The sequence below is a fragment of the Geotrypetes seraphini genome, chromosome 3 (assembly GCF_902459505.1).
Source record: "Geotrypetes seraphini chromosome 3, aGeoSer1.1, whole genome shotgun sequence".
In the NCBI taxonomy this organism is placed as follows: Eukaryota; Metazoa; Chordata; class Amphibia; order Gymnophiona; family Dermophiidae; genus Geotrypetes; species Geotrypetes seraphini.
Window position 1 is genome coordinate 387,407,337 of NC_047086.1, and position 23,738 is coordinate 387,431,074.

Genomic DNA, 23,738 nt, shown 5'->3' on the forward strand with positions numbered 1-23,738 from the left:
TTTTAGTGCAGCTAAACACACATGGACTTTCAGGGAACAGGAAATCAAGTGCAGGCAGCTTCCCGGGTTAAGAATGAGTTACGTTTTTAAAGCTGTTCTTAAATTGTATTTGTATGTAACTCAGAACTTGCTGCTTACCTCTGCTCCTAGCGGGCAAAAGGGCCAATTGTCCCTACCAGCATTCCCTCTAATGTACAGCATGCACAACCACACACTGTTCTTAATGTTGCCATGCATCATTCCTAATCTAATCTTTGGTTTATATGCCGAGTCATCTCCCAGTGGAGCTGAACTCGGTTCACATGTAATTAAGACTAGAGTACAAAGCAGAAAACATAGGAGAAGGAAGAACTAATTAAAAACTACAGGAGAAGTGTAGGAGTCTATGCCACTGGAAACACTGCTCAGTGAAATCAAATGAAGTTTTGACTGCGTTCTTAAATATGAGCCGTACTTAAGTTGGGTGTCTGTAACTCGGGGACTGCCTGCAATATGATTCTGCTGAGCTACCTCCGTTTTTGCCTGATCTACACCTGTGGATCGCAAGTAGGCCTTTGAAAATGTTACCTATCAATGCTAATCGCTTCTTCCCGAACTGAGGGAACCACACAAACATACCTTATCCTCATGGCTGCGAAAATAATATAATGTTTTTCCAACCAGTGCACACCAGACTCTCTTGGAATACCCATGTTTCACCTGAAAAGATATGCCAACAAAGTTATAATATGATACTCTTTACAGGACTAGTGCAAGGGTATTAGATGCCAAAGGCAAGCTTTCAGACCGATACCTTCCTCTATTTTTCATGCTTTGAGGCCCTCCCTGAGATTTTCATAATTAAACTCAGTCATGGTTACCCCAATATCCACCATCTCAGACAAAAATGTACATATGGACATCATCACACTTTTAATTGTACACTTCTCCCTCCGTATTCATGGTTTCAGCACTTGCGGTTTTGCAGGCTGACTCCGCCCCCCCAAATTACATCATGAGTAAAGCTCCTTTTCTTTTACTGTACCGATAAAAAAAGTTTAGCGCTTACCAACATTCACTCTGAAAAATCGCTGCTTTCAAGTTTTCTCCCACAAAAATCGCTGCTTCAAATCTTTCACCCTGAAAATCACTGCTTTCCAGCATCCACAGAGAGAAATGCTGCTTGTCAGCATGCATGGAGAAAATCACTATTACCCTAAAAATCGCTGGGGATCGCTGCTTGCCTGCTATAAGTTCCAAAAGCGTTGGGAATCGCTGCTTGCCTGCTATAAGCCCTAAAATCGCTGGGAATCGCTGCTTGCCTGCCATGAGCCTTAAAAAAACCCACGTGAATTACTGTTGAAAAGTTATTCACGGTTTCAATAGTAAAAAAGCTGACTTTCCCCCCCAAAATCGCAAATAACATATAAAAAGTTATTTGCGTTTTTTCCATATTCGCGGCTATGTTCTGCCCGCATCCACTGTGAATTCAGAGGGAGAAGTGTATGCTCGTATATACATAAAGGCCCAGTCTAACATGGATAAGTAGCAGACCAGAAATGTTAAACCAAAAGTCAAAGGCAGTATGGTACAACACTTTTACTGATTAATAATCGTTAACAGTACATTGTCTATATTACCTCCCCTTTTTGAAGATTTTGCAATCTATATGAGTACAAAACCATAGATATTCAAACCTCTGACTAGCTATAATACAAGGCTCAATTAAAGACTTATCAAGAATTTTCTTTTTTATGCAATTTTTATGTTTGACTATCTTTGTTTTGAATCTGCACTTACTTTTGACTATATGGAGCAATAGACAAACAGCTGCATAAACAATATAATTTAGCAATCTAAATAATACCTTTTATATGTCACTGGATGGATAAAACTCAGCTTAAATCATCACTCTACAATGCCACCCAATTAACGTAGTGCAGGGAGGGGGGACAACAGCATAAATCAGGGATAGGCAAGTCTGATCCCTGAGTGCCAAAGGTAGGCCAAGTTTCAGGATATCTATGTACACAAATATCTCTCATGCATATTCATTGTGGATATTCTGAAAACTCGACTTACCTGTGGCACTCAAGTACTGGCGCTGCCTTTCCCTAGTGTGGAGTTAAGGGCTAATCCAGGAAACTACAGATGGGTAAGCTTGATGTCAATACTGGGCAAAATGGTTAAAACTATTATAAAAAAAAAAAATGTAAAACAGACTGGGGGGGAAAAGATGGCGTCCTGAGCAGAGCACATATTGGAGTGCTCTCTGTCAATGGGGCAATTTCTTTTGAATTAATACAATTACTACTGCTATCCAATGTCCAAAAGACGTGGGAAACAGAGGGGACTCCCTCCACTTACCTCTGTTTTCTCCAACATGCGACAGACTGTAATGCCATCGTTTACAGTCCAGCCAACCACATCGGGCGGGTCTGCTGCTGAGCTTGGACGGCGATTTATCGCTGAGCCCAAGAGAGCCACACATGCCCCCAATGCCTGGAGGAACATCGAGGGACCGGTCGCCATGGGGGAGCCCCCCGAATGTAGCGGGGGAGACGCTACCGAGACCCGATGTTGACCCGGAAGTGTTTACATCAACGCCGATGCCGATTCCTGCCGGGGAGTCGCAGCGGCTAGGGATTAGTGAACCCCGGGCAGCAAGTGGTGGAGAGGCTGAGGGAACCCAGGATTCGGCACCTGGAGGAGTCGCTGAGGAGAAGCTAGCGGCTATTTCCCCCCTCAAGCCACTTGTGAGGCCTCAGGCGGTCACACTTGACTCTATCTGGACGGCTTTGGAGAACCTGCATTCGGTATGTGTTAACTTTGTCTCAATTACTTTAAACTCAACTTCTAAGATAGACCTGTTGGAGACATCACTTCAGCAGCAACAAATAGAGATAAAGAATCTAGAGAAAACAACAACAACAGAGACTAAAAATTTGATGACTAAACAAGTTTCTGATAAAATGCTTCTCCTGAGGAAGATTGAAAACTTGGAGAATCAACATAAAAGTTTGAACCTGAGACTTTTAAATTTTCCAATAGCCAAGTTTATGTCACCTCGGGAAACTTTTAGGAATTTCATGATAATTATATTGAAGATATCAGAATCTGATCTTCCACCACGACAAAAAATCTATTACTTAAAGAAAAATTCCAATAAAGAAGGAGAATTAGTTAGAGGTGGAGACCAGATGGATTTATCTGATATATTACAATCATCTGATATCGAAATAGAGGGTCGGGCTACTTTACTAGTCTCTCTTGTATTTCATCAAGATAAAGAATTGCTGCTGAAATTGTACTTTAAATTGAAACAAGTATCCTACTTGGGAGGACGAATATATATGTTTCCTGATACGCAATCTAGAAGAAAAGAATTTCTAACATACCGAATGAAAGTGATATCATTAGGGGCAGTTTTTCAGTTAAGATTCCCTTGTAAATGTGTGGTTTCCTTTCAGGAAACTAAATATGTATTTTTTAAACCTGCCCAATTAGGTTTTTTCTTAGAAGGTAAGGGTGTCTCTATGCATCCAGATTGAACCAGGATTGTGTGGCGTTAATTTTTAGAAGGCTGTTACTGCTCTTTATTTTAGAATTCTCAATTTGGTTAATGTATCCCTTCCCCTAGGGGTTGTTTCTTTCTCTTCTTTTCTCCTTCACCTATTGTGGACTATGTTGAATGCAATATTTTCTTTTGTTAATTTTTGCTTATCAGCATGTACTGATTGTATTGCATTTCAGTATTTCCTTATCATTGTGGTGTAATGATAATTTGAAATGATAAATAAAATAAAAAAAAATAAAAAAAACGTAATTACTAAACACACAGATATACATGTATATGGTTTCATGCAACATGGATTTAGACAAGGGAAGTCCTGCCTCACCAATATGCTACATTTTTTTTCCGGGTTTCATTTTGTTTAAAAACCGGAACTGACGACAGATGCTAAGTTGACATGCCATTTTATGGAGAGGAGCGACAGCTTTGAAGCACGTTAGTAAGTAATGTTAAATAAATCCAAAATAAAAGCTAGGTCCTGGTCAGAGTGTTTGCAGAACAGTAATGAAATGAAGATAAAAATGAAGGTATTCTCAGTGACTAATATTGATAATTTTTTGTGTTTTTTTTAGTTATATGTGGGAGCCTCAGCCCTGATGAAAATCATTTTGAAACATGTGCGTGTCGGTAGAGGCGGTCCCAGGGATTCATTATATTAATCAAGATAAGTAAAATTAAAATACGATAAAAGACATATAAAAAGATATATAATATCGATCCTAGGACGATCGGGTGATTGTGATATGTTTCACAGTAACCAAATGGGCTTTGGTGCCCTCTGAGGATCATCAAAATATATATATATAAAGATAAATAATTGAAAGACTGGAAGTTGATGTTACAATTGGAACCAGTCTATGATTATTGAAACTAACATTTTTTTCAAAAGCATGAACAAACATTTGGATAAAGGCGAGCCAACTGATAGTGTGTCTGGATTTTCAGAAAGCACTCGAGAAGTATCTCATGGAAGACCCCTGAGGAAATCAAACAGCCATGGGATCTAATCTAATATTTGTGTGTTGCGCACACCTAAACAGGCTCTAGGCGACTTGAAGAAGGGAAGGGAAGCGAGGGTAAAAAGGGAGGAAGGAGGAGGAAGAGGGAAAGGAAAAGAAGATCCTAATTATATTAAGTAAAAGGACAGGTGCATGTGGCGATCTTTGAAGAATTAATTGTCAAAGAGAACAGGCTAAAGTATAGAAAGTAGAAAGTAAAGTTAAAAGGTCAGTTACTGAAGCACTAGTACTTTATGGCATAGTTTGTAAAGGATCTGGAAAGGGGAACAATGAGTGAGATCATCAAATTTATGCTGGCTTTTTATAAAGAAAGTTTTATTTATATTGAAGGAAAGTTTATTTATACCAGGGGTGTCCAATGTCGGTCCTCCAGGGCCGCAATCCAGTCGGGTTTTCAGGATTTCCCCAATGAATCTGCATGAGATCTATTTGCATGCACTGCTTTCAATGCATATTCATTGGGGAAATCCTGAAAACCCGACTGGATTGCGGCCCTCGAGGACCGACATTGGACACCCCTGATTTATACGGAGCCAGTCGCTAATTTTGTCGAGTTTAGTGTTTATTTCTTGTATATCACGGATATTGGAAGGATCAATGGGGTGAAGAAGTTGGATGTCGTCTGCGTAAGCAAAGATTGTGAATCCAATAGACTGGGCTAGAGTGAGAAGAGGGGCTAGAAAAATATTGAATAGTAAAGAAGAAAGAATAGAGCCTTGAGGAACGCCAAAAATTTGAGTATTTGGAGAAGAGATTTTTTTTTTCCAAGCAGACTTAGAAATTACGGTCTTCGAAGTAAGAAGTGAACCATAAGAGGGCAGAGCCTGTGATACCATAGTTCTTAAGACGATCAATGAAGAGGTGATGGTCGACAGTGTCGAAAGCGGCTGACAAGTCTAGAGAGATAAGGACGAATTTTTGATGATCACTGTGATGGACTGGCCACACAGAAAAGCCAACAGAGCAGTGAGACACCTTAGAGTGCCAGAAGTACATCTCACCATATACCCCTTCTAATTTATGCTAAGCCCTCCCAAACTCCCCGAAACCTATTAGACCCATCTGTCTACCACCCCAATAGCCCTCATGGCTAAGCTAGGTATATCAATTTCTGACGTGTTGCTAGAAACAAACTGCATGCAGGAGACACAAGAGGTTACTCAGCAGAAGCACTTGTTCTTGCCTTGGTAAGCAATCCCTTCATCAGCGGTCTGATGTCTGGTTGAGAGAAAAGCGCGCTGGCAGCTTGGACTCGCAGGACACTCTGCAGCACCCTGATCCACTCCTCCAAGAGATTGGGAGAGTCTGCAGTCAGGTAAAAGGTTCGCTTCTCGGTCATCAACTGAAACATTAGCAAAAAAAAAAAAGAGATTAGAAAAAAATCTTATCTTCTAAATGCATGTTATTTTTTTAATGTTGGGTTTGGTGTGGGGGAGGGTAGAGCTACCTACTAGAGAATTTTTTTAATGGCAGGGACAAGGGATCTGGTTAGGAAGGGAGGCACTAGATAATCAGATAATATTTTTTAAAGTTTGAGGGAGTCATATTGGGGGGGGGAACACTAGAATACAAGGCATTTGGGGGCTGATGTAGAAAGCTACCATTTGTTTTTATGTTGTGGGGCATGGGCGGGTTTTGGATCAACGTGCTACTAGACTACCAGGGCAACTAATCCTTCCGCGCTGCACTGTGCTCATACTGCGTTGTCAAAAATTTCTTTGCATTGCAGAAGTTCAACTAATAGCCTCCATAGAATACGTTTTACTATACTCGGTGCTGCCATCTACTGCACAAGTACATTCTTGCATTCTGCATTGTGAGCCCAGTGTTGGGCATGCACATGTCTTGTTAACCATGTGCTTTTGCATGCGGTAACTTTCTACATCAGTCCCTCTGTATGTATCAGTGATCAAAACAGGAGAGGAAACCTGAAAGAATTAATTCACTAACTGCTGTGCTTCTACGCTGCAGAAGGTGGAACTACTTCTTCCATAGAAATGCTCTAGGTCTTTTTTTATAAGAACATAAGAATAGCCTTACTGGGTCTGACCAATGGTCAATCAAACCCAGTAGCCCGCTCTCACGGTGGCCAATCCAGGTCACTAGTACCTGGCCAAAACCCAAAGAGTAGCAACATTCCAGCATCTCAAAGAATAGCAAGATTCCGGAACCCCAATGAGGGTAACATTCCAGAGCTGAGATTGTGATGTCATAATGTCTCGTTCCTCAGTGCCTTAGAACCAACCTCATCAGTGATGTTACAATGGCTTGATTGTCCTATACTTGGCACACATAAGAGTATAAGAACAACCATACTGGGGCAGACCAACGGTCCATTAAGCTCAGTAGCCCGTTCTCACGGTGGCCAATCCATGCTACCGATCCAGGGCAAGCAGAGGCTTCCCCCATATCTTTCTCAATAACAGACTATAGACTTTTCCTTATCTTATGCATCTAGTGCTATTGTCGAACAGGGTGGAATTTATGATATGTTCTTTTTCTTTGTTTTTTTTCCTTATTTTAGGATTTCTTGCACATAATTGTTATTGGCTTGGCCCTGTATTGTGGACCTCAGTGATTGTGATGACATTTTTCTCTATATAATATTTTTCATTTATATGGATCATGTCGGTGAAGCGCCAAAACCGCGGAGGACAACAGCATGCCGACAATCTCACACCGACATTTGAGCGCAGGAGAAAAGCGCACTGCAGCTTCCAGCCATTCCTTTATATGGTCTGAGGGGAGGGGAACCTCCCCACTACACTTAGAAGTCCTCGTGCTCCCGTTGGGGGTGTGGGGGGGAACCCCCTCCCCCACTACACTGAAAACTCCCGAACAGTGAAAACGGGAAGGAGAACGGGAGTTTTCAGTGTACTGGTCTCCCCCCCAAACGGGAGCATGAGGACTTCTAAGTGTAGTCGGGGGGCTTCCCCTCCCCTCAGACCGTAAGAACGAATGGCTGGAAGTGGAAGAAGCGGTGGCATGCTTTTCTCCTGTGCTCAAATGTCGATGCGGAATTGTCAGTGCCCCGTTGTCCTCCGCACTTTTGACACCCTACCCATCATGTCACACTTCTGTATATACTTGATTATTGTTCTTTTGTTCAATTTGCAAAATAATCATAAAAAGAGTTTAATATAAATATTTTTTCCTACTATTGCTGCCCCTACTACCTCCACTCGGCATGGAGAGGGGGGATGTTTCATGCATCCATCACTACGAGTTTCCAAGTCTATTTAAATGTAATATACCACCTATATTTCCTGATATATCTCATGAGACGCAGAAAAGAAGAAAAGACTTTTTTGCCCTTCCTTCACCTAAATTGTCAATGTTAACTAGTTTGACCCTTCGATTGCCTTGTTATGTTCTTCTTTTTTCAATCGCACTGTATGTAATTTAATCTATTTGTTGTGAACCGCCTAGAACTCCCTGGGTATGGCGGTATACAAAAAAAAAAAAAAAAATTATTATTATTATTATTTTTGGTTTATTGCTCTGGGTGCTTCCTTTGTATTAAAATTTCCTGCTAAGTGCTGTATCTCATTAGAAGGAAAATCTTTTCTATTTTTTGAACCCAAACAGTTGTTACAATTTATTGTGACCATGAAAGGGGAGGGAGTAACCATCGGACCAATGGTGACTTCTACAGTCTAGCAAACCGGCAGCCGGAAGTGGTCTCTCTTATTTCTATTATGTCCAGATAAATGATTTTTGTAATTTTCAGTGACGGGACTAAATCGCCCGAGACAACGGCGCGCAGACAACTGAGCGCAAGGTTGACGGCGCACTGAAGAAAAGCATTATTTTAAAGGGCTCCGACGGGGGGTGGGGGGGAACCCCCCCACTTTACTTAACAGACATTGTGCTGGTGTTCTGGGGGTTTGGGGGGTTGTAACCCCCCACATTATACTAAAAACTGAACTTTTTCCCTAAAAAACAGGCAAAAAGTTCAGTTTCAAGTATAATGAGGGGGGGTTACAACCCCCCAAACCCCCCACAACGCCAGCGCGATGTCTGTTAAGTAAAATAGGGGGTTTCCCACCAACATCCTCCGTCCAAACCCTTTAAAATAGTGCTTTTCTTCGGCGCACCGTCAACCTTGCGCTCAGTTGTCTGCGCGCCGTTGTCTTGCGCGATTTTGTCTATGAACCGTAATTTTCTTTTATTTTTTTATTTGCTTAGGTCTTGGATCATTGTGGACGAAATAATGAATATTATGTTTTTCTTTAAAATTTTCTTTGGATGGTGTTCCATCCATGGCTTCTTGTATTTTAATCCCAATCCATATTCAAGTTGAAATGCTTGTTTAAAATGTAAAATTTGAATAAAAATAAATTTTTTTAAAAAAAATTTGATATACCACCAACGATAATGCCTTCATAGAGGTTTACAATCGTAAATCTAAAAGGGTACAAAAGACTAGAAGGCTACATCTTATTAAAAGCAAAAAGAAAATAAATATTACATCATACTTACAGGAAAATTAAAAAAAAAAAAAACTGAAAAAGAAAAACAAGAGCTTATGCTATACCTGAACTGTTTGCTTTCCATCCCCTCTTAAGATCTGGCTGGATGCACTCAGCTCAATGTGACCCTGAGGTTTTCTGATTACATCACTCTGTGTAAAAGAAAAATAAATATATACATACTTTTTAATCATTCTCTAAGAATGTCCTTTTGTAAAATCAATTTCCATGTATTTACATTAGAAATTCTTATCCTTTACTTTGTATATTTGTTTTAAAAAATAGAAATGATTCTTTGAAAAAAAAAAAAATGAAATTCTTATCCTGGAAATATGAAGAGAATGACATAAAATTGCTAAATTTTTAAAGGCATTATAAATTTTTATATTTTTTAAGATAATTATTTTCATCCTCTTAGGGCTGATGTACTGAAATACCTTATTGTATTAGTGTGCACTAATGCAATTAATGTATGCTATTAGCAAATAGGTTCGGTTGTATAGTGGTTAAAGCTACAGCCTCAGCACCCTGAGGTTGTGGGTTCAAACCCATGCTGCTCCTTGTGACCCTGGGCAAGTCACATAATCCCCCCATTGCCCCAGGTACATTAGATTGATTGTGAGCCCCCTGGGAGAGACAGAGAAAACTGCTTGAGTACCTGAATAAATAATGCATGTAAACCGTTCTGAGCTCCCCTGGCAGAACGGTATAGAAAATTTAATAAGTAAATAAAAAAAAAAAAAAAATAACGGGCATTAATGCAGTAAAGAAATAGCGTATTTTAGAATCTCATACAAATTAGTCATAGGTGAAATAAATGTATTGTTTTCATTACCACAAATTCATTTTGTTCTTCTGCAGGATGGCACAGAGGGGAAAAGAGAGCCAAGAAATTTGATATCCAAGAATTTGGCAGGAATCCACTGACCACTCAAGCAACTGCTACTTCTGCACAGTGGACCCTTCCAAATATCGAACTGGCAAGCATTAATCTGCAATCATTTATCCAGACATTCCTTCATCCATCATCCACATTGCTCTGAGCGCTCCATACCCACTCCCCCAGAGGAAGAGCAGCTGTCTTTAGAAGAGAGCAGCAAGTCAGACAGTAAGGGAGACATTGGAGATCCAGTTTACAAAATCAATGATGCAGCTGATGAGAGAAACCCATACCATCCAAAACAAATGCTACTTAGCGTATATGTTTTATTGTCATGTCTATAATGTAAATTATGTCATCTCTGTCCTGTCTCGAGTATATTGTGGATGTACTATGTAACCCGTTCTGGGCTCCTTTGGGAGGATGGGCTAAATAACTGAATGAATAAAATAAATAAATAAAAGATCTCAATGACTTGATCAGAGATCTTGGTATGCTGAGTTTTTGACGTCTAGACTCAAGCATAAGGACATAAGGTCAAATAAATGGTCCATCAAGCCCAGTAGCCCATTCTCATGGTGGCCAATCCAGGTCACTAGTACCTGGCCAAAACCTAAGAAGTAGCAATATTCCATGCTACCGATCCAGGGCAAGCAGTGGCTTCCCCTATGTCTTTCTCAATAACAGACTATGGACTTTCCCTCCAGGAAATTGTTGATGAAAGTGTGCAATTCACAGATCAGAAGCGTCACCAAACTTTTTCCACCTTCTTTATCCATCAAGATGGGCTCTGCCTGTAACCCGAAAGAGTGGCATCTCTTAATTGACAGCTCATTCAGGAGCATCAAAGCCACGCTGCTCCATAACGGGAACAAGTACCCGTCTCTTCCACTGGCTCATTCAGTGCACCTCAAAGAGGATTACAACATTGTCAAGAACTTACCAGGCAACTTGAAGTATGATGAGTATTGAGTACCGCTGGGAGGTCATCGGAGACTTGAAAATGGTGGTATTCCTAATGGGTCTCCAAGGTGGTTTTACCAAGTTTCTCTGTTATCACTGTTTGGTACAGCAGGGACACAAAAGTGCACTAACAAATGTGAATATAAGAATTGCCACTGCTGGGTCAGACCAGTGGTCCATCGTGCCCAGCAGTCCGCTCTCGGGGCGGCCTTTAGGTCAAAGACCAGTGCCCTAACCGAGACCAGCCCTACCTGCATTCGTTCTGGTTCAGCAGGAACTTGTCTAACTTTGTCTTGAATCCCTGGAGAGTGTTTTCCCCTATAAAAGCCTCCGGAAGAACGTTCCAGTTTTCCACCACTCTCTGGGAGAAGAAGAACTTCCTTACGTTTGTACGGAATCTATCCCCTTTCAACTTTAGAGAGTGCCCTCTCATTCTCTCTACCTTGAAGAGGGTGAACAACCTGTCCTTATCTACTAAGTCTATTCCCTTCAGTATTTTGAATGTTTCGATCATGTCCCCTCTCAGTCTCCTCTTTTCAAGGGAGAAGAGGCCCAGTTTCTCTAATCTCTCACTGTACTCACTCCTCCAACCCCTTAACCATCTTAGTTGCTCTCCTCTGGACCCTTTCGAGTAGTACTGTGTCCTTCTTCATGTATGATGACCAGTGCTGGATGCAGAACTCCAGGTGAGGGCGCACCATGGCCTGGTACAGTGGCATGATAACCTTCTCCGATCTGTTCGTGATCCCCTTCTTCATCATTCCTAGCATTCTGTTCGCCCTTTTCACTGCTAACGCACATTGCGCGGAAGGCTTCATTGACTTGTCGACCAGTACTTCTAAGTCTCTTTCCTGGGGGGTCACTCCAAGTACTGCACCGGACATCCTGTATTTGAGTATAAGATTTTTGTTACCGACATGCATCACCTTACTCTTATCCATGTTGAACCTCATCTGCCATGTCGATGCCCATTCTCGAGCCTGATTATGTGTCTTCACTACTCTGAATAACTTCGTATTGTCCAAAAATTTAATTACCTCACTTGTCATACCAATGTCCAGATCGTTTATAAAGATGTTGAAGAGCATGGGTCCAAGCACTGAGCCCTGCGGCACCCCACTGGTGACGCTCTTCCAGTCAGAGTATTGTCCATTTACCCCCCACTCTCTGTTTCTTATGCTCCAGCCAGTTTTTAATCCATGTGAGTATTTCACCCTCAATTCCATGGATTGCAATTTTCCGAAGTAGTCATTCATGTGGAACCTTGTTGAATGCCTTCTGAAAATCCAGATATACAATGTCGACCAGGTCGCCCATGTTTATCTGCCTGTTTACTCCCTTGGAGAAGTGCAGCAAGTTCGTCAAACAAGATCTGCCTTTGCTGAAACCGTGCTGGCTGGTCCTCATCAGCCTGTGTCCGTCAAGGTGATCAATGATGCGGTCCTTTATCAGTGCCTCTACCATCTTTCCCAGTACCAAGGTCAGACTCACTGGTCTGTAGTTTCCCGGGACCCCCTCAAACCTTTTTTGAAGATTGGCGTAACATTCGCCACCTTCCAGTCCTCCGGAATCTTTCCCGATTTGATCGACAGGTTGGCTACTAGTTGAAGCAGTTCAGCTATAGTCCCTTTCAGTTCCTTGATGACCCTCGGATGGATGCCATCTGGTCCCGGGGATTTATCGCTTTTAAGCCTATCTATCTGCCTGCATACCTCTTCTAGACTGACCGTCAACCCTGTCAGTTTCCCATCTTCGTTTCCAGCATTTAGCCTGATGGGTTCTGGTATGCTGTGTATATCCTCTTTGATAAATACATATGTAAAAAATGTATTCAGTTTGTCGGCGATTGCTTTGTCCTCCTTTAGCACTCCCTTCATTCCACAGTCATTCAACGGTCCCACCGCTTCCTTCGTGGGTCATTTCCCCTTAATATATCGAAAGAACGGCTTGAAGTTTTTCACCTCCTTGGCTATTTTTTCCTCGTAGTCTCTTTTGGCCCCTTTTACTACCTTATGGCACCTGCGTTGATGTTGTTTGTGCTTTTTGCAGTTTTTGACCTTTTCCATTCCTTAAACTAAGTTTTCTTGTCTCTGATCGCTTCTTTAACCTCTACAGTGAGCTACGCCGGTTCTTTGTTCTTTTTCCTCTTGGATCCCTTGTTGATACGTGGTATATATATATTTTGCGCCTCGGTGACTGTGTCCTTAAAAAGGTATCAAGCTTGCTCTATCATTTTTACAGTGCTTATCCTCTTCTTAATCTTCTTCCCCACCATGTGTCTCATCTCTTTGTCAGACCACAGATAAAGAAGATCCTGGAGTGCAAGGAATTTCCCAAGAAGCCAACTAGGAAGAAGAAAGTGGCTTGGAACAGCTTTGTTGCAGTGGTTCGGGGCTTCCTGGGCAACCACAAGGCCAAAAACTACATGGAGTTGTTTGAGAATCGGGTGAAGGACAATAAAATGGGCTGTAGGATGTCTCCCAAAGTCCATGTCCTTGATGCTAATCTTGAGACATTCAGGGAGAACTTGGGAGCATACTCAGAGGAGCAAAGTAAGCACTTCCACCAAGATATACTGGACTTCAAATGCCACTACAAAGGACAGCATAATGAGAACATGATGGGACACTACATTTGGGGACTGATTCATGAAAGTGACTTACAATATAATTTCAAATCTTAAAAAACTACTCCTTCTAAATCTTCTGTGGTTATCTTTGTGCAACTTCAATATAAATACGTGTTAATTATGATTCATATGTTGTTTTTTATGACTTTATAAGAATGAAGAGATGAAAATTTGGCGTTTTCACGTTTTAAATTGCAGAATTTGACTATCCAGGTCACAAAAGCAAAGTTTTATGGAAATAACTGACATTTTCTATACTTTTTAGGCAAGAGCAATTAGGAAATTATACTTACTGCCTAGGAACAAAAATCAAGTTTCAAGTTTATTAAAATTTTGGTAAAACGCTAATCATAAATTCTAATCGTTTTACAATAAAAAGGGAAACATGTATCATACTAAATAATGACTGGACAAAAACATGACAACGTAAAAACCAAGAGGAAAGTGGGGGGATCTACAATTTAAAAGAAAAAGAGAACATATATGGTAAAAACAGAAGGGCAGTGATGGAGATCATGTTCATAAATTGAGGGGGATCCAGTTGGTAATCGACCAGAAAAGACACTGAAGTCGTTTAGCATTCATATGCATCTTTACAAAGGAAGCATTTAAGGCAGGGGTGCCCACACTTTTTGGGCTTGCGAGCTACTTTTAAAATGACCAAGTCAAAATGATCTACCAACAATAAAAATTTTTTTAAAAACCCACAAAGCACACTGAAAGGCAGAGAAAATGTTAATTATCATTCATATTCTGGGTTTTTTTCAAAGAGGTCAAGGCAGATGACTCTATGCAATGTCACCTCAATAACAACCATACAAAAATAGACAAATATAGCCCCTCCCTTTTTACTAAACCACATAGCAGTTTTTAGCGCAGGGAGTTGCGCTGAATGCCCCATGCTGCTCTCGACACTCATAGGCTCCCTGCGCTAAAAACCGCTATTGTGGTTTAGTAAAAGGGAGCCATAGTGCAAAATATAGACAGCAGAAATAAATTCTCAAAACAGACATATTTTGATCACTAAATTGAAAATAAAATCATTTTTCCTACTTTTGTTTGGTGATTTCATGAGTCTCTGGTTGCACTTTCTTCTTCTGACTTCACTCTGGCTGCACTTCTTCTGACATCTTCTGATTTCAGCCCACTCCTTCTTTCAGCCTCCTATATGCTTTCACTCTTCCATACCTCATTCTCTCCCCCAACTTTTTCTTTCTTTCTCCCTGCCTCCTGTTCTTTCTTTCTCTCTCTCTCCATGCCCACTTTCTTTCTGTCTCCCTGTTCCCTTTTTCTTTCTGTCTCCCTGCTTGCACCCTTTGTTTCTTTCTCCCTGCCCTCCCCCAAGCCACTAGGTTTGCCGTCGCCACCGGGGAACAGGCCTCCAAGCCACCGCCCCCCAAGCTCTGCATGCAGAAGCCTTGCACTGACCAGCATTCTGCTCCCCTTCAATTCTGATGTCGGAGAGGAAGTTCCGGGCCAGCCAAGCAACGATTGGCTGGCCCAGAAATTCCTCTCCGATGTAAGAATTGATGTCGGGGAGAGGAATGCTGGTCAGCGTGAGGCTTCTGCAGGCCCAAATCTCTGGATCCCCAGGGCCGAGGAAAAGGAAAAAAGCCAGTCTTCCATGAGAGCCATTCCAGTCTCTTTTTAGCACGACACTCAACTTCCCATTTTCAGGCTCAAGACGTCAGAGCAGCAGCAGCAGCTCCAGCATTTTTGGGCAGAGCACCTCCTGCTCCCGACCGCCTTTCTCCAGTCTGGCTTGTCAATTCCAACAGGGGCAGCCGGCGCTCAGCTCTCAAGAGTCGTGACTTCCCTAGACCTCCCTCCCGCCTTCTCCCGAAGGAAGTGACATCATTCCCCAGTCGGAAGACGGGTTCTGGCAGTCGGGCAGGAAGGGCGCAGCAAGAATGAGTGTGCGTGGGGAACCTTGGGGAGATTCCGGTGGGGAACCTTGGGAAGAGGAAGGCTGATCGGCCGGCCGATTGGAACGGCAACACGAGATCGACTGGCGTTGCCTTCCTGATCGACCGATCGATCGCGATCGACGTATTGGGCACCCCTGATTTAAGGCTTCCCTTAAATTTATCTAAATTTTGTTCAGCCCTAATATGTGGAGGTAAAGAATTCCAAATTGTTGGAGCTGTGGTTGCGAATGAAGATGCCTGACGAGTACTAATGAATTTTAAAGAAGGTATGTGAAGAAGGTGTTGAGAGGTGGATCTTAGGGCTCTAGAGGGATCATAAGGAGTTTATGAATGAAAGTAGGTTCTTTGGTATTTTGGGTTTTGAAGGAAAGAAGAGCTATTTTATATGTGGTTTGGTGTGGTATTGGCAACCAATGCGCACTCTTTAGTAAGGGAGTGACGTGATCAAATTTCTTCTTCTTCTTCATGATCATAGTGTTTTGTATCAATTGGAAGCGTCGAATGTTACATAGTAGAATGGGACGGCGGCCTTGAGTTTTCTTGGGAATAAGGAAGAAATTTGAGCAGAAGCCCAGGGTTTTCTGATAGTTGAACACTACCTCCACAGTGTTTTGAACCAGAAGGGATAGCTTCGCTGCCATCTGTGGTATGTGTTGAGGCTGAGGTGACTGGGAAACATGGACTTGAAGCAGGAATCTGAAGCAATAACCGTGTGAAATGATCTTCAGGACCTATTTGTCCATCGTGATGGCTTGCCATGCAGGAAGGAAATGACTGAGCCAGCCTCCTACTGGCAAGGTGTTAAAAACTAGGGTCGGATTTGAGAGCAGGCAGCTGGGTGTTGGAGGGCTGTTCGCGATCTCTTGGGCTCTATGTCTGAGTGTAGGCAGAGGCCTGAGAATGTTGAAGATTGGGTTTGTTGCAGGGGAGAAATCATCTTAGATAATACTGCTGAACTGTTTTTTTTTTGTTTTTTGATGTTTTTGTGTTTTGTTTTGTGCACTTTTTTGTTTAACTTTGTGGCACACTGCTGAGTGACTGTACACTGGTGACTATACTTTACAGTAGGGTGGGAGTTCAAGTTTTTCTCGGACTATGTCTGAGTGTTTTACTGAATTTCCCACCTAACATGTAGCCGACGATTAAAGATATGTTGGCTTATTGGCTAAAAGTACCTGACTTGCAATTTTATATTCAGTCAGTTTGTCTGAGGCTCGTTTTGATTAAGTTGTTGTGTACAGTGACAGTTCACAGAGTAGTGACTTTATTTGTCTATTTATTATATACCATAAAAGTAAAAAATTTGACAAAAATTATTTTACAATTAGTATTCTAGGTACAACAGAATAATGGTACCCAGCTGCTGTTATTAAATTGGCACTCCTCATGCAGCATTAGAGCACCCAGTTATATAACTGTCCCCATAACGGAGAAAATAGAGCTGGTATTGGCACCAACTGCATATATGTTTTCAAATATCAGACTCATAGAAACTGATGGTAGGCAAATTCCATAAGGCTTATCTAGCTATGCCACAAGACCTAGGGTTACCATATTTGAAGCCTCACAAACCCGGACACATGGCCCCGCCCCATTCTGGCCCTATCCCCGCCTTGTTCTGCCTCTAGCCCCGCCCAGTTCTGCTTCAAGTTCCACCCCATCCTGTCCTCTCAAAGCCTTGTGTTCTCCCATGACAAGCTCTGGCCGTTTATGGAGGGCCTCGAGAATGTGCGGATGTGTGCAACGTCATTCACACATGCTTAGAGGCCCTCCAGATGTAGATGGAGCTCGTTGGAGCTTTCCAAAACCAGGACAAACTGACGGGTTTTGGAAAGTCTGGCTGGGAACCCGTCCAGGTTTTCCCGGATGTCTGGTAACCCTAACAAGACCCCCCCCCCCCCACCCTTTGATTTTTAGCTTTGCTGTTGTTTCTCTCCCAGTGGCCCAGCTTGCCCCATGCTTCAATAATTGGAATAACTGCCCACTAATCAACATCTGTCCTTCCAGAAACAAGCAAGCACTATTAATTTCTGATTCATAACAGCAGAGTTGCTAAATGGAACACTCTTGCGTTCGCTTACCGGTGACTTGTAGTAAAGTAATTCGCCACCTTTGAGCACAAACCAGCGCCGCTTCCAGCTCTTAACTCTGCCACTCATTTTCAACAGGTATCCAGATTTTTCCAATACTTCCTGTGTATTAAAAATATATTTTAATAGACAAAGGTAAATTCATACAGCAAAAGGAGAGTAAATTTATGACCTTTTTTTTCCCACATGTAAATCTTATTTTATATGTGGAAAATGTCTCTTATGGAGTTATGAGGTACACCTAAACTAACATGAAGCCAACTTTTAAACAATCCATACATTGAAAGCGCTCCATTGGCTTTCAGTCAAATAGGGAAAGGGAATGGGGACTCGTATGCAGACATTTTGTGGCTTTGGCACTGGAGGATTAAGGGTGACAGGTCAAAAGTGCACGACGACAAAGGCGCGCTGACAACCCAGCGCAGACAACTGAGCGCAAGGTGGAAGCGTGCCGAAGAAAAACAGTATTTTAAGGGGCTCCGACGGGGAGTGTGGGGGGGAACTCCCCCCACTTTACTTAACAGAGATCGCGCTGGTGTTGTGGAGGGTTTGGGGGGTTGTAACCCCCCACATTATACTGAAAACTTCACTTTTTCCCTAAAAAAGAGGGAAAAAGTTAAGTTTCCAGTAAATGAGGGGGGTTACAACCCCCCAAACTGCCGGCGCGATCTCTATTAAGTGGGAGGGTTCCCCACCAACACCCCCCATCGGAGCCCCTTAAAATACTGTTTTTCTTTGGCGCGCTTCCGCCTTGCGCTCGGTTGTTGGTGCGCCTTTGTCGTTGCGCACTTTTGACTATGAACCAGGATTAAGTGACTTGCCCAGGGTCACAAACAGCAGCATTAGGATTTGAACCCACAACTTCTGGGTGCAGAGGCAGCAGCTCTACCAGTGAGCCACACAATTCTCATGCGAGCTGAGTATAGGACAATCAAGCCATTGTGACATCACTGGTGAGGCTGGCTCTTAGGCATTGGTAGAATGAGGCATTATGACATCACAATCTCAGCTCTGGAATGTTGCTGCTCTTTGGGTTTCTGCCAGGTGCTTGTGACCTGGGTTAGCCACTGTTGAAAACAGGCTACTGGGCTTGATGAAAGGGAATGGGGACTCATATACTGCCTTTTTGTGGCTTTGGCATTCAAAGCAATGGGTACTGGAGGATTAAGTGACTTGCCCAGGGTCACAAACAGCAGCATTAGGATTTGAACCCACATCCTCTGGGTGCAGAGGCAGAAGCTCTACCAGCATTTACTGTACTGCTTGAACTGGCTTGCAGGACCAAGTGGTTTTCAATCTAAAAATCAAAACAGGAATAAAACTCTATAAGCTCTGTCAAAATTTACAAAGACTAGGGGACACTCGATGAAGTTACACAGAAATACTTTTAAAACCAATAGGAGGAAATTTTTTTTCATTCAGAGAATAGTTAAGCTCTGGAACGCGTTGCCAGAGGATGTGGTAAAAGCGGATAGCGTAGCTGGTTTTAAGAAAGGTTTGGACAAGTTCCTGGAGGAAAAGTCCATAGTCTGTTATTGAGAAAGACATGGGGGAAGCCACTGCTTGCCCTGGATCGGTAGCATGGAATATTGCTACACGTTGGGTTTTGGCCAAGTACTAGTGACCTGTACTAGTGGCCAAGTACTAGTGGCCACTGTGAGAATGGGCTACTGGCTTGATGGACTACTGGTTTGACCCAGTAAGGCTATTCTTATGTTATTAAGATTTCACTCTCATCCGAGATGAAGCAAATTAAATGCCTTGGCACAAGTCACACTTGCTTAATCACTGAGAATTCATCATCCTGTTCATGCAATATACTCTGCAGAACTTTTCCAAATCATTTTAAACCCAGATATACTAACTGCTGTTATCACATCCTCTGGCAACAAGTTCCAGAGCTTAACTATTTATTGAGTGAAAAAAAAATTCCTATTTGTTTTAAAAATATTTCCAGGTAACTTCATTGAGTGTCCCCTAGTCTACGTAATTTTTGAAAGTAAAATATTGATTCACTTTAACTTGTTCTACACCCCGCCCTCAGGAGGGGGCATTTTCGATAGGACCTTTAAGTCTGACTTTGGACATTTCACGTAAGACGTCCCTGGTGTCTTAGGGGCAGTTTTTGGGGTGTCTGGAAAAGCTGGGGCAGTTTAATAGAGTACGGGGGAAATAGGGGGGGAAGTCCTTGAATGGATGATTTGTATTATAAAGCATGAATTGGTCCAATAAATACTCAGGTGCCAGATCATATAAAACTTTATAGCAAAGGGTCCCAAATTTAAACAATACGATGGCCTCTATAATACGGGGTGACATGATTAGACCTCTTTAAATTAAAAATCAAATGGACTGCCGCATTCTGAATTTTGTGTAGTCTATCTAAGTTTGAGAGTTGACCAGCAAGATGGACTGAATTGCAATAATCTAAAGTACTAAGTACTAGGGATTGAACCAGGATCCTAAATGATGTAGGACTGAAATAAAATTTAATTGTACGCAGTTTTCATAAAATGAAGAAACATTTTTTAACCAATACGGAGGTAAATGCCTTCATAGATAGATTCCAGTTTAAATGAACACCTAGAATTCTAATTTCTAAGTCAATAGAATAGAATATCAAGTTTTTTTTCCATTATCCTATTAGAAGGAGAGACAAAGAAAAACTTAGTTTTATCTTAATTAAGTTTTAATTTATATTCTCTCATCCAGTTGTTCACAGTATGTATAATCTCTTGAATTATGTTGAGAAACGCTGAGAGGCTAGAACCAATAGGAATTACGATCTCCATACCTTAATGAGGCAGGAATGATGTCAAATAGCTCCTGTTTCAACACCGCCATCTATGAAAATGGTGGCACTTGACCCTACCTAGGAGGCAGAATGGGGTCTGTCTGCTAAATAAGGGAATTTTCCCCTTATATGATGGTCTCTACCCACAGTAGTAAATAAGGGAAAGATTCCTTATTTAGCAGACCGACCCTTCTCAGTGCATCCCAGAATGTACTGCACAGGGTCAGATGTTGCCATTTTCAAAAGACAGTAGCAAGGAGTGGGCATTGCTCCTGCCTCATTCAAGTAGGGAGTCTGGGGGAGGGGCCTAGGGGAGGGATCAGGAGGTGGAGAGGTACTACTAAACACCAGGGAATTGTTGTTTTTTAAGTCAGAAGAGCGAATCTAGTTAGAGAGGGCAGGAGGTAGGGGTGCCACTAGGTACCAGCGATTTTTTTTTAACTAGGAGGAAGGTGGAGTTAGTCATGTTGGGGTAAGTGGAGGTGCCAAGGGATGCCAGGAATATCTTGTCAAAGGGTAGGAGCCATCAGGTCAGATTGTGAGTAGAAGATGCACGACCAAGATCCTGACACTTTTGGAGGGCCAGGAAGGGGGGCTGTTAGCCTTTTTGCCCTGATGAACACAGCGAGCCAACCCTTCTATACCAATTCCATTAACTACATGATGAGGTAGCTTTCTACATTAGTCCCTAGGTGTGTCCTGAAGACTGGGCTGAAAATCCCTGATGTGTAACAAAGGAAGCCTCTTCAGATGACCTGACTTCTAAAGACCTCACATCATTGGCTAGAAAAAAACTTTCACCAAATTTATAAATTTGGCAAAAGCATTTTCTAGCCAATGATGTGGGGTTGGTAGAGAATGATTTCACCTCACTAATATCTGAGGTTTTTTCTTTCGCCTGTACAGATTACCTAGGTGCCTGGCTAGTCTTTTTGTTTTTTAATTAAATGGGGTGTTGAAGTGTTTTGTAATTTTATAATCTTACCCCCATTCCTCTCAGTTTGAGGTTCTGACTTCTAAAGAGACATATATTGTGAACATATTATGCCCGTCATCATCTTTTAATAATTAAAGAGAAGCAAGCATTTCTTCGTAAAGTGAACTGGTATGCTAATTTTGTTAATTATATATTTACCTATTTGAATATCTGATTGATGAATGTAAATTAAAAAGTTTCAATTAAAAAAGAAACATGACTAATGAGAAGACAGATTTCTTCACGACCACTATGAAGAGACCATAGCAGTACCATCAAGTAAGCAAGCTACAACTCGTGCTAGAAACGCATTAGCTCCTTCAAAGCTTTGATTCTCACATTTTTTCCAATATCGCTAGAGGAGGAGCATGTTTTCAGAAGCTTCTGCTCTGGCTCTGAATATTCTGTGTCTGTCGAGTAGGCATCGGGAGGAATAGCATAATCACTTTCTGAGGCCATTGAAGACAGAGATGCACCTATATGAAGGAGGACAATGCAAACTATAAGCCAGAACCACTGAATTGTGATTAACTTGCATTATAGAACTTTCTTCATGTATAAAAGATCCCAACACATACAACAAAGGGAAGGCACCATCTTCTGTAGACACTGACTCAGGACTTCTGCTTTCTAAAAATGCCCTTTACTGTAAGCAACAAGAAGTGGAAATGTCCTATACAGACTGGTGGACTCAAATGTATTGCAAAAATGTCTTTTCATTCATCCAAAAACAACTCAATGACTCGACAATATACATGTTTCGGCCAAGATGGCCTGCCTCAGGAGTCACTTCAGTAGTCAGCACTCTGCTTTCTCACTTATCCTGCTCCACTCCTCCATCGGCAAGCCCCGCCTTCTCCTTCAGCAGTCAGCAAATCAGCACTCAGCTGAAGTGAGGAAGAGAAATGTGGTATCTTTCATTTACCCATCCATAATTCTGCAGCCACGATTTAAGTGCCTGTTCTTTTGTGGACCTAATTATTCATATCAACCACGAGATTTTTTTAAGACTCCTGAGGCAGGCCATCTTGGCCGAAACATGTACCTGTCGAGCCATTGAGTTGTTTTGGGATGAATAAAAGGACATTCTTGCAATCCATTTGAGTCCACCAGTCTGTATAGGACATTTCCACTTCTTGCTTTGCGATCTTGTGTTTGTGCATTTGACTCTTCTGTTTTATACGACACTTTAATGTAAGCAACCAGAAACTACAATGAAACAAAGCAATTGAGGTCCCCAGCGTACTGTGCTACAGTAGAGTGTTGATTATCCAATATAAATGGGATTGACAATATTGAAAAAGTGAATGAGAAATAAAAGGGAGCCCATGGCGTAGTAAGGGGAGGGGGCAGTCTGTCTTGTTGAGGGCGCAGGCACCCCCGTCTTCCTCTCGGTCCCTCTGCTCCATCCATTCTCCATACCTTTGTAAAGTTCCTGGCGCGAGCAGCAACCCCCCCAACCTGCTGTCACGCCAGCGTCGGCTCTTCCTCCGACGTCACTTCCTGGACTCACGCCTAGGAAGTGACGTCAGAGGAAGAGCCGACGCTGGTGTGACAGCAGGTCCGGGGGAGAAGGGGGGGTTTGCTGCTCGCGCCAGGAACATTGCAGAAGTGTGGGGGAAGGGAAGCGGCACGTGCTTGTACAGCAGGAAGGGGGGGAGAAGAGGGGCGGGGGACGCCTCTCACCCTTGCTAAGCCACTGAATGCATGTTTAAAAAGAGGAAGAAGTAACAAAAGTTTACAAGCTAAATATGCCTAAGAATATTGCCCAGCACTGTGTTTTAACTAAACACGACGCCAGGAAAGAAATAGAAATCTACAAGCATCTCATTAACGACGCTGGGATGTAACCTAGGCATGTCAGATAATCAAGATTCTACTGTAATATCGCTTGAGAAGGATGGCTTATTGTTTAGAGAAGCAGGTTGTGGGTTCAAATCCTGCTTCTTTTGCTGTCACTTCGTATGACCTTGGGCAAAGTGTCTTAGTTACCACATTAGTCCACTTTAAAGGCAGCAAACAGAAATGAAACAAAAAAAGAAAAGAAAAATAAGATGATACCTTTTTTATTGGACTAACTTAATATATTTCTTGACTAGCTTTCAAATTAACCTACCTTTTACTAAGCCACGGTAGAGTTTTCTACCGCTGCTTGGAGCACTAAATGCTCCAATGCTACTCTGACACTTATATGAGTGGCTTAGTAAAAGAGGGGGTAAGTTAGTCCAATAAAAAAGGTATCTTATTTTCCTTTTGTTGTTTTGTTTTATATCTATATGGCATTGAGCAAGTTATTTCTTCCTCCATTGCCTGAGGTACCGTACATCTTAGACCAGTAGTCTCAAAGTCAAACCCTAGTATAGTGCTGTGGTAACAGGGAGGAAAATGACTGGATCTGGATTTTAGATTATTACTCATTGTTTCCAAATCCAAG

The 23,738-nt window shown here is 42.1% G+C and overlaps 1 protein-coding gene across 6 annotated transcripts in view; it reads right to left on the reverse strand.

The window, feature by feature from the left end:
• PLEKHH2 (pleckstrin homology, MyTH4 and FERM domain containing H2) overlaps positions 1-23,738 on the reverse strand; it is a 217,748-nt gene that overhangs the window by 82,424 nt on the left and 111,586 nt on the right. For all 6 annotated transcript variants that reach the window (XM_033939575.1, XM_033939574.1, XM_033939576.1 and 3 more), the window contains 5 exons: positions 21,644-21,780; positions 17,526-17,636; positions 9,110-9,196; positions 5,756-5,914; positions 619-699 (listed from right to left, as the gene is read on the reverse strand). In XM_033939575.1, the coding sequence (XP_033795466.1) occupies positions 619-699; positions 5,756-5,914; positions 9,110-9,196; positions 17,526-17,636; positions 21,644-21,780 (575 nt within the window). The remainder of the gene's footprint in view (positions 1-618; positions 700-5,755; positions 5,915-9,109; positions 9,197-17,525; positions 17,637-21,643; positions 21,781-23,738) is intronic.